Source organism: Passer montanus, unplaced genomic scaffold, assembly GCF_014805655.1.
Source record: "Passer montanus isolate IOZ18808 unplaced genomic scaffold, ASM1480565v1 scaffold75, whole genome shotgun sequence".
NCBI classification, from domain to species: Eukaryota; Metazoa; Chordata; class Aves; order Passeriformes; family Passeridae; genus Passer; species Passer montanus.
In genome coordinates, this window is record NW_024372702.1 from 454,106 (window position 1) to 464,215 (window position 10,110).

Sequence of the window (10,110 nt, forward strand, 5' to 3'; positions counted from 1 at the left end):
TTGATATGAAACAGTAAGACCTCAGTTATAAACAAAGCAAAAACTTTGTATACATATTAGTTTCAGAAGAGCTTGAATATATAAATTTCATGTATTAAACTCAAAACTTAAATATAGAGTAATTATTAGATCTTTACCAAACCATCATGAGTCTTAGAAAGTCTTCTAGTCTTTTAAACCAGTGTTTGAAGATCAGTAATTGAAGAAGCAGCTAAGAACCTTAAAGGTATTTTCTTTCTAAGCTTTTCTTGCTCTCAATCACATCTACACAATTTTTAGTCTGATCACCATAAAGTGCACATTTTCTTGCAATAGAAGTTAGCATTGTTTGTATTGTTCTGAATAATACAAAGTAGGCTTTAAAGTTTGTAATGCTTTTTGCAACACTTTGACACAGTCAGATTCAACACAATGTCTGATTGTGAAATTACAATTTGAATTTCACTTGCATACTGTGTTTTACAAATAAATTTATCACTGTTTTGGTTACTGTAACTGAATTAGCACCATTACCAAGTGTACATGTAGAAAACGAATTTTCTGTTTCTCAAACACTAGAATGTGTTTGAGGATGGCGCTTTTAAGCTCCACTTCACAATGAAGGTTTATGGTTTCCTGGCAGGAGTTCATTCAGGTGATTCACATACTTTGACAGTTTATTCTTTAGTAATGTCCTTGGACAATCCTCCAGAAACACTTGTGGTGATGACCCCATTCAAGGGAGATGCAAACTGTTAAGTGAAGAATGACCACTGCAATTCTGAAAGGCACAGAATATAGAGCTTACAAGGCTTAGTCATCAGAAGTGGAGGGATTTTACTGCTTAAGTAGGACAGAAAAATGGAAAGACAAGAAAGAAGTAAGCAAAAGAGGACAGTGTTGGCACAGTAACAATCTGGTAACGGAGAAGAGATGAATTCATCATCTCTTAGGCTAGCTCTACCAAATAGCAGCAATATGTGGAGGGAGGATGAAAATCTAACTCATTTTAAGAGAGCAATAATTTTATGAAAAAGATCACATATGGTTGCCTGCAGTAGCAAGCAATTTATTTTTTCTGTGTAGCAGTCTCCATAAAAAGGACTTTAATGTGAAGTTCTCCTGCTGTCTGGGTAATGACAGTCCTACTCAGCCTCCTTTGTTTTATGTACCTTTTTCTGAGCAGTCTCAGCTCTTCTGGCTAAGGAGATAAGAGTCCACAATAAAATACCTAACAATTTAGGCAAAGATTTGAAGGCAAGCTCTCACAGCATCCTAAATACTGGTCTAGAAAATACCAGTATTTTCTTGCACCAGATGTTTGGTATGTCTCTGGTCCAGTGGGCACACTCGTTTTTGTTAAGACTCCCCAAGCAACTTTTAGCTACCTGCAGAAAGCTCCACTCCGCCACCAGAAAACCTTTTCAGTTTTAAATCTTCCTTTTCTTTACAACTATTCTATAGTTGTATAATTGTTTTACGTGAGAACAACCATCAGTTCTTCATTGCATTGGACCCTACGTTTTGACTATAACTTCAGTATTTACCTCAAGGTTTTCCTCTGTGTTTTGACTTCCTCAGCTCCCCTATCACTACAGTACTTCATCCTGAATTGTTTACCTCTTCAGTGATTCTTAGCATATAAAACATATTTATGTTTTTTAAGGCTAGGCTGCAAAGGCAACAAAATTTCCTCAAACTGAAGTACTGTCAGAGATGTTTTTCACAGCTTGACTCTTACAGAACATACTCTTAAATATCCATCTCCTCCATTGAGGTGTCCCTATTATACATGAAATGTACCAGTTTGCCTTGATACCATACTAAGCATTATAACATTAACCAGGGACTTGCCACACAGTTCATCTTGATGCATGAGCTGCATTTCACCATTATATTCTAAAGGCACAGCCTTCACTTACACTTTCACTCTAGCCCGCGCTTTGGGGGGATGTGCAGAATTAACTAACAAAATTCTTGTAGTTTATGCACACTTGAATGACTTTGTGTTTCCAAACACAACAAACAATGTTTTGTGTCTTGAAGGAGAGCCCAGTGTTGCAGGAAAGACTGGATTTTGTCATAAACACATCTGGATACAGACTTCCATAGAAGCTCATTGGAAAGAAGAAATTGAATTTTGTTGATTTTCTGCATTTAACTCCTCCACACTCACAATGCACACATATTTATAAACTTCTAGGTCAGGGTAAACCTGTAATATTGTACAGAGGTGATGCCCACGGAAAGAGGTGCCCTGAAACTTTATTACAATGAAGAGAAGGAAGTTTCAAACATGAATCAATTTAAATAGGAAACAAAAGCTCCTTCTTCAGCAACAAACACAAACATCCATTAAATCAGCCTAGAAACTCTGCACCATCACAAAGAGGCTGAGGTAACCCAGGACATCTCTTCCAGACTGAAAAAGGATTCACAAAATCAATTAGCAGTTCATTCTTTAATTAAATGAAAATTTACACAAAGAACAGAACACTTTCAAGAAGTATAGGCACATATTGCCACAGAGGGGTTTCCTACAGCAAACAGTCTTCAATTCTTTATTCTCCCAGTTTGGTTTTTGTGCAGCAAAGACGAAACCCAGAGTCCAATAAGCCCCAAACATGAATTACCTGATCTCCTTTTTTTCTTTACAAACAGAAGGAGGAAATTAGTTCCTGCTAAAGATGTTCAGAACAGTCACTTTGCAAATGGTGCTGTGAAGCTGATCAGAATGGAATGTGTTGTAACATAACTGCCCTATTTCAGTGCATCATCCTGTAATAACAATCTGCAGCACGGCTGTGCTTCACTGAGAGGGAGAGAGTGCTACATCCAGCAGGCACCTCAGTACATGCACATCCCAGAGAGAAGCACCCTCCCTTTGTTGGAAGGCAGCCCATTACCCAGCTTGAGCCTTTCAGATTCTCATTTCAGGACAGAGATAGAACTTGCTTCATTGGCTGCAGCTATTTGCTGTTTCCAGTTATGACCCTTGTGATTAAGCCAGGCTCTGAGCCCTCAAATCCTCTTCTGAAACGGTGAACAGCTTTTGTTCAACAACATAATAGAAAACCATTTTTTGGCCTCCATCCAAATGAGTATTTGAGTGTTAGCCTTTCAAAAGCTATCTCATTAATTCAAGAAAGAAATCTCTTTAGTTTTGTTTTGCTGAAATAGACAACGTGTTACACTAGGCTGCAACTTCTGACAGCTGTAGGTAGAGAATACTTCCCTTCCTTGCTGCTGGAATCCATGCCCTTGAGCACTCATTTGTTTGCAACAGCAGAAAGTTGGTCCCGAATCCTTCCCAGACCTTCTAACATAGTGTCCAGGGTTTCTTTGCTCAGTTCCACAGTCAGTGCAGAAACAACAGGATTATTTCCACATAAGGCAGCATCTTCCTGAATCTTAAAATAGGAATGCAGCTGTTAGTTGTACGAAAAAATCATTTATGTATTTTTTCAGAGCCACTACAAAAGTCAGTGTTTAATACACAGATTAAACAAAATGGTCTGAATTTGCAATCCAGCTCCATCCTGAAGAACCATGGCACATTTTCTAAGCTGTGTGCCTCATTAGTAAAGTGCACTCCCACTGACAGAGTGCAAGTGAGCATCTACTGCCATGAGTGTTGGGATATTTTGAAGATAGTTGTGGCAGGAAGCCACATTTGTATCAAAAGCATCTCAGCAGATACCACAGAGATACCACATTAACCCCACCCCATATACAGAAATTAGATTTAAATTCCTCCTCTGAATCTCATTCATCTGATTTTTATTGGTTGGGGGGATCCAAACTCTGCAGAACACAAGCAGTAAGTTAGGTATACTCCCCAAATGATATATGTGGCTAGTGAAGTTAGCACTAATCTCAAGTCATTTCCCAACTAATGAAGTCAGCTAAACATGTTGATGGAGTGCTTAGAATTAAAGGATGATGGTTTCATGATTTATCTTCTTTTTTTTCTGTGGAACACAATGGTGACTAGGAACAAACATGGTGACTTCTCACATCCTCATGCACACAAAACTTCCGTGCAAGAGAGCTTTCATCAGAGACACCAGTCCCATTCTCTGTGGCATTTCAGGTATCCTCTCTGAGAAAGTCTAATGGCCCACCAGGCACAAGGCAAACACCAGATGGCTCTCTGAACTGGTTTTCCCTGGCAAGTCAGGTGTTGGACTTTCTTATTTCAGCCCTTCACAGCCACTGCCATTACCTTTAACTGCAGCAGGCAGGTAGGGACTGCCATTCTTACGATGCTGTCTGAAGATGTCTTGATGTCCACCCTCCAGTCCATGTCCACCAGCCGAGGCAGGGAGACTGGGGGATTAAAAAATGGCTCTGTTAGGCTCAGCAGCACATGATGATACCAGACCCTGCAACCTGTGACTACCACCATGCACAGGCCTCTCCACTTCTGGCCCCGGGAAGTGTACAAGTTTAGTTCCTACTACATGGTTTCCCATCATTTTACTCTGGAATAAGCCAGTCTCTGAAGACCTCGTCATGACAGTGGAAGGGCAAAAAGGGTTTTCCCATCATTACATGCAGTGATAGTTCAGTGCAAGAAGCAGAGGTAAATTCACAAAGCAGCTGGGAGAATGAGAGCAGTAAGATGTCTTCTTCACATCTTTATGCCCTGCCCTGCTGCCTGCTACACTCAATTAGTGTTTCATTGTGAGTTGCTCTGGCACCTGCATGCTTATTGCTCTGCTCTCAAACTGGTACAAAAACACTCAGGAAAGCTCATAAAATCTAGCAGTATAAAACATGTTATTTCAAGTTCCCCAACCAAAGCATCCTATAGTACAGCAAGCATACTGACGAAGTGCAATCTTCACATTCCTTAGAAATATTTCAAATATCATCCTAATTACATGCAGCCTAGCAGAAACCATTTAACAGGTGCAATACTGACATCAATAGCTCAGAGCTGGAGACCTCTTGGGCCCACCCAAGGAAAGAAAGACCAGTCTAACTTGGCTGCTAAGGAAAGAGCTGTCTCAGTAGGCAATTGCTGCCTGTCTGGATTCTGCCTATTGTAAGATGCTTAGTGTCTTCCCCAGGGGTTGACTGCCAGCCTTCCTACTGACTACAGACACTCAAGTAATTTCTTCTCTGTGCTTTACTGTCTGGTTTTTTTTCTGTCTGGGGAAAGGCTCTCTCTCCCTGCTCCTGCTGCTTCCTTGTGCAGAGCTCCAGGGGGCAGTGCACAACTGGCTGCCTTGCTCCTGCTTTTGGAACAGATTCCAGTTCACAGTCTGTTAGGGCCAGTACTTGGCAGCATGTGCAACAACACAAAATACATCTGTTAAGCCTTATATGTTAATTTGCAAAGATTGATTGCTGGTGGCTTGGGAGGGGCAGGAAACCATTCACTTTTTTATGTTAACACAGATCAATCTGTTGAAATGTCCTCCTTGGACCACTGCCTTGGTCCCTATGTAATGCATGTCAGATACTTTATAAATACAAAACTAAGATAATCCATTATTTCCTAGCAGACAATCTCATTCCTGGGATTACTACTTACTCTGACTGGCTTGTGCTTCATTCTTCCAAGCAGAGCTGTGAAAAAGTGAAGAAAACAGTATCAACAGTGCTTTGAGGAGAAAAAAAAGAGGTAAGCATTCAGCATGGCTTATTCCCGTCTGAAGGGTCTCCAGCAGTAAGGTGACAGAGACTGACTATGCTATGGAGTGCCATGGAAAGGCTGGCACTGGTGGGTAATGGCAGGCAAACTGGTGACCAACCATGGGTTCTTCTGGAAGGGCAGCTCGTTTAAAGCCCATACCTTCCTCCCTGGTTTTATCAAAGCAATGGGCTCCAAGCATTGAGATGTACAAGCAGAAGTGCCCTCCTCTGCCACCACCTCATGTATGCTCTATTACATACAGTGCCTCTGCACCTGAGCCGTGGTGACAAGTGGATGGATATGTGGATACCACCTAGATCTTCTAGAGCTGAAATCCAGCCTTCTAAGTTTTATCATCAACAGTAACATTTTTTCACCACACAGCTGTTAAGATAAAAGGGGCTTTGCATGTTGGGTATGTGGCCCATGTCAGTTTCAAAAGTCATGGGAAAACTCTGTGTGCCCATGGCTGTGTTTTGTTGGCCATTCCACTCAGATGACATATTCTGTTCAACTCTGCTCACTCCAGCCTGTTTGATTATGCCCTAGGCACACAAAATTTACAGAAACAAGACTCGTGTTGCCAACTATCCATGCATCAACCACACACACAAGCCTTAATTCTCCATCTGAAAGCAGATGGCAGGTGGATAGCACTTACATATTCTCCAAGATAATCTTAGTCAAGAGATTTTTCAGGTTTTGGTGGAAGTTTTCTGGGAAGAGACAGAGGATGTCTTCTGCCCTGGTCAAGCCGCGGTACACCACGTGCCTGGTGAGGTTGCGCAAAGCAGACACCAGCTGTCAGGAGGCAAGAGCAGGGCTGGGTTGAAAAGCATTACATACAGCACAGGACGGGCCTTCTTAGCCAGGAGACACAGCTTATGCTGCGGGACCACACCACCAGGGCCTTGGGCATCCAAGTACGGCCGACAGCCTGAGCAGGATGGGGCTGAGCTCCTCAGCGTCCCGGTTCGCAGCCTCAGCCCGTTCCCTTCTGCCGCGGGCGAGGGCCGCTGTTACCGCGCACCTTCCCCAGGGCCTGGGCCACCCCCGTGCTGGCACCGGCACAGTCCCGCTCGTTCCCTCCCGCCGGGGCCCTACCTGCTCCGCTTCCTCGGCGCTGACGGCGAGCCCGGGGCCGGCGCGCTGCGCCAGCGAGCCGAGCGCGGCGGGCGGGCTGGAGAAGCACTCCTGGCACAGCTGCCGCACGGCGTCCTTCGACGGCGCCTGGCGGGGAGCAAAGCGGGGGCGCTCAGCCGCGGCCCGGCAGCGACGGCGGCCCCGGCCCCCGCGGCCCGGCCCCGCTCACCTTCAGCAGGATCTGCAGCGCCGCGAAGTCCCCGTCCCCCAGCGCCGCCATCTTGGCGCCGTCAGCGCGGCCGCGCTCCGCCCGCCGCCATCACCCGCCCGTCACCGGGGCGGGGCCGGGGACACGGGCCGGGACAGGCACGGGGACTGGGACACGGACCGGACAGGCACACGGACAGGGATAGGGACACGGACCGGGACAGGGACGGGGACTGGGACACGGGCCGGGACAGGCACACGGACAGGGATAGGCACACGGACAGGGAAGCCCTCGGTGTGTGGCACTGCCCCTGCCGCTCCAGTCGGAGCGTTTTCTACTCGCTGTGCAAAACTCTTCTTTGGAATTGTGCTGTAAACGCGCTGCTTTCAGCCAGCGGGAACGGGAGGTTTATCATGGCACTATGATAGCGATGACCCTTACCTTTGCAAATCGTGTCTTTCACTTTTTAAGGGATTTAAATAAGTCCTCTTTCTGAGAGAGAACGTCTTCTCTTTGCCTTGTGTGGCTTCCAGCACATCTGGATCCAGCGCATCACTAATCTATGGTCTTTCCTCATCACTGCCTCTGTCACGTCCCCATCCTCATTTCCATCTCCGTTGGTTCGTAAGCAGAATATTGCACAGTGAGAAATGCAAACATATAAATGCTTCTTCCACTGGGCTTCACAAGCCTGGCAGGGAACAGGGATTACTCTTGTAGAGGAACAGATTCCATACTACACGCTAAGAACAGAAAGTGAAGGGAAGGATGGTGTAATATTAATTTTTGATTTCCCAAATGAAGGGTTTGCTAGTGGGTTAAACAATAGCACCCCAGTGGGAGAAAGCATGGGGTAGTGGTTAGAGGTCGGGGTTCAAGAGCTGGGAAACCACAGTCACATTCTCTTGACTGTGCTTCAGTCTCTAGATGAATCAAGGTAGGTCAGTTTTGTCACCAGTGCCAGGAAAGTAATGGCACTCTGCATAACACATAACATGCTGCAGTACTAAGTGTGGGCATTTATTAACATTAGCAGTAAGCATGGAGGTTGTGAAAGGATAAACAGAAAGAAGATACTGTGAAAAAAACAACACTGTGTTACAATCTGAGGAAGTATGCCTAAAGGAAATGGGGATTGTTCACAGGATATACTTGTCCTTGCATCACTGACCTCTTATAATCTGCCTGCTTGTCCTGCTCCCAAACCAATAAAGCTAACTTTTTCTAAGAGGTAAGCAGAATTTTTCTAAGCAGTAATACTTCTGAAATGCCATATCTCACTGGAGGAGAGGGATACATATTTTTTCAGAGCCTTTCTAAAGAAATTACTTTACAAGACTAAAATAAAATCAGGTTGGTCCATGCCTAGGGTATTGGGTTTCTGTGGCAAGGTTCTGGTAGTGAGAGTCTACAGGGGTGGTTTCTTTGGCAAGTTGTTAGAAACTTCCCCCATCTCCAACAGAGCCTGAAGCAACTGGCTCCACAATGGACCTGCCACTGGCCAAGGCCAAGCCCATCAGTGATGGTGGGAGCACCTCTGGGATAGCAGGGCTAAGAAGAAAAAACAAAAGTTATTGCACAGATGTAATTGTGAATCACGAATTAAGTTAAGTCCAGGTAGCAGGGAGGGGTGGGGGAAGGTGCTTTTAGGATTTGTTTTTTCATTATCCTGCTCTGATTTTGACTGGTAATAAATTCAGTTAATTTCTCTGAGTCAAGGCTGTTCTGCCCATGATGGTAATGTGAGTGATCTGTCCCTATGCTTAACTCATGAGCCTTTTGTTACGTTTTCTCTTCCCTGTCTAGTTGAGGAAGGGGGTGATAGAGTGGCTTTGGTGGGCACTGGGCATCCAGCCAAGGACAAACCACCACGCCTGGGTTAATGACTTAATTGTACGGAGTAACTTTGTCAGACAGGTAGGTGGAGAGATGCAAAGGATGGGAGGGTGTAGGGTGGGGAGAGGAGATAACTGTCACTGCCAGCTCTCACAGGAGTGTGTGGCAAGAGAGCATTTACCTGTGACTCACATACTCAGAACAAAGATGCTGCCAGCCAGTAAGCACAGCTGGCATCCCACTGAATTTGTTCTCCAGTCCACCTCCTATTGCTGCCATTTCCTCACTCTGGGAGTCTTATAATTATGAAGAAATAATGACAGGTTTGATTTAATATCAAAATTGAAATGCTGTTTGTTTAATATCAAATTTGAAACAGCTGAACCTAACAGAAATGCTTAGTAAAATGCTTTATTTGGATTGATCTTTTATTCTTCCCTCCATTCCTTCCTCTCCTCCTTCCTTTCTTCCCTTCTTCCCTTCTTCTTTCCCTCCTTCCTTCCTCTTTCTTCAAGGTCAAGGTCTCAAAAGTGAAATTATCAGGGATTAAGTGTCAGACTGCATTCTGTGAGGAAGGCTGGCCCTGTGATCAGTGTGATTATCAGGAAGCTTTGAGAAACACCAGTTCAATTATCTGCTGTGCCAGAGGCACTTCTCTCTGAGTTTGAAAAAGGAAACCCACTTAGGGGAGTGAGATGGATTGGATGACCTCCAGATGTGTTTTCTCACAGCCCTTTTTTTACCATGATTTCATGTCTGTATCACCCAAGGGGACTCAGCTGTGAGTTCTGAGCCTGCAGATGAGTCACAGCACTGTGTGCAGGAATTGGGTTGGATCTCATGAACCAAATTGTCCAGTCATTGAGTCTGAAAATTAAATTCTGCCTCTGGGCTGGCAAATTTGCCTGTACCCAGGCTTGGGTGATAGAGCTGGAGTACTGACTGGTGTAACTCTCTCTTGGTTGAGCCAGCCTAGGGTATCTGCAAATGGTTCTCCCCAAAGTAGTGTAGGTTTTTGTTTTTTTTTTCTCTTTGAGAAGTAAAAAAAGGAAATAATAGATTTAGCTTGCCTACAATTCTTACCTGGAGAACTGTAATCTTTTGCACTCCAGGGAAAGAACCAAATAGTTCTAGCTCACTGTGTTCATTCAGGGATCCCTGGAAGATAAATCTTTGGGATACTAAGGATTTGATAGGAAGAATTATTATTTTTTTCCCCACAGCATCACCTGTATTCATGGGAGCATGTGTTGCAGTGGAGTTGTTTTTTCCTTAAGGGCTTACAGCTGCAAGGCAAGGCTCTGTTCTGTAACTGCTCCCTGCTGGGTGGGTGCAATTTTAGTAAGAAAGCTGCCTATCC

At 44.5% G+C, this 10,110-nt stretch overlaps 1 protein-coding gene across 1 annotated transcript; it reads right to left on the reverse strand.

Moving 5' to 3' along the window:
* Window positions 1–364: 364 nt before the first annotated feature.
* On the reverse strand, window positions 365–7,038 carry COMMD9 (COMM domain containing 9). Its single transcript, XM_039730984.1, has 6 exons — window positions 6,936–7,038; window positions 6,728–6,853; window positions 6,285–6,424; window positions 5,522–5,556; window positions 4,205–4,308; window positions 365–3,389 (listed from the first exon to the last, which is right to left on the reverse strand). The coding sequence occupies exons 1-6, from the start codon at window positions 6,984–6,986 to the stop codon at window positions 3,249–3,251; spliced, it is 597 nt and encodes a 198-aa protein (XP_039586918.1). The 5' UTR covers window positions 6,987–7,038; the 3' UTR covers window positions 365–3,248.
* Between the last annotated feature and the right edge of the window lie 3,072 nt (window positions 7,039–10,110).

Coding starts and splice junctions, on each gene's coding strand:
- COMMD9 (XM_039730984.1), bottom strand. CDS start 6,986: ATGGCGGCGCTGGGGGACGGGGACTTCGCGGCGCTGCAGATCCTGCTG. Junction 6,854..6,935: donor CGCTGCAGATCCTGCTGAAG/GTGAGCGGGGCC, acceptor GCTCCCCGCCAG/GCGCCGTCGAAGGACGCCGT. Junction 3,390..4,204: donor CCTGCCTGCTGCAGTTAAAG/GTAATGGCAGTG, acceptor TCCTATTTTAAG/ATTCAGGAAGATGCTGCCTT.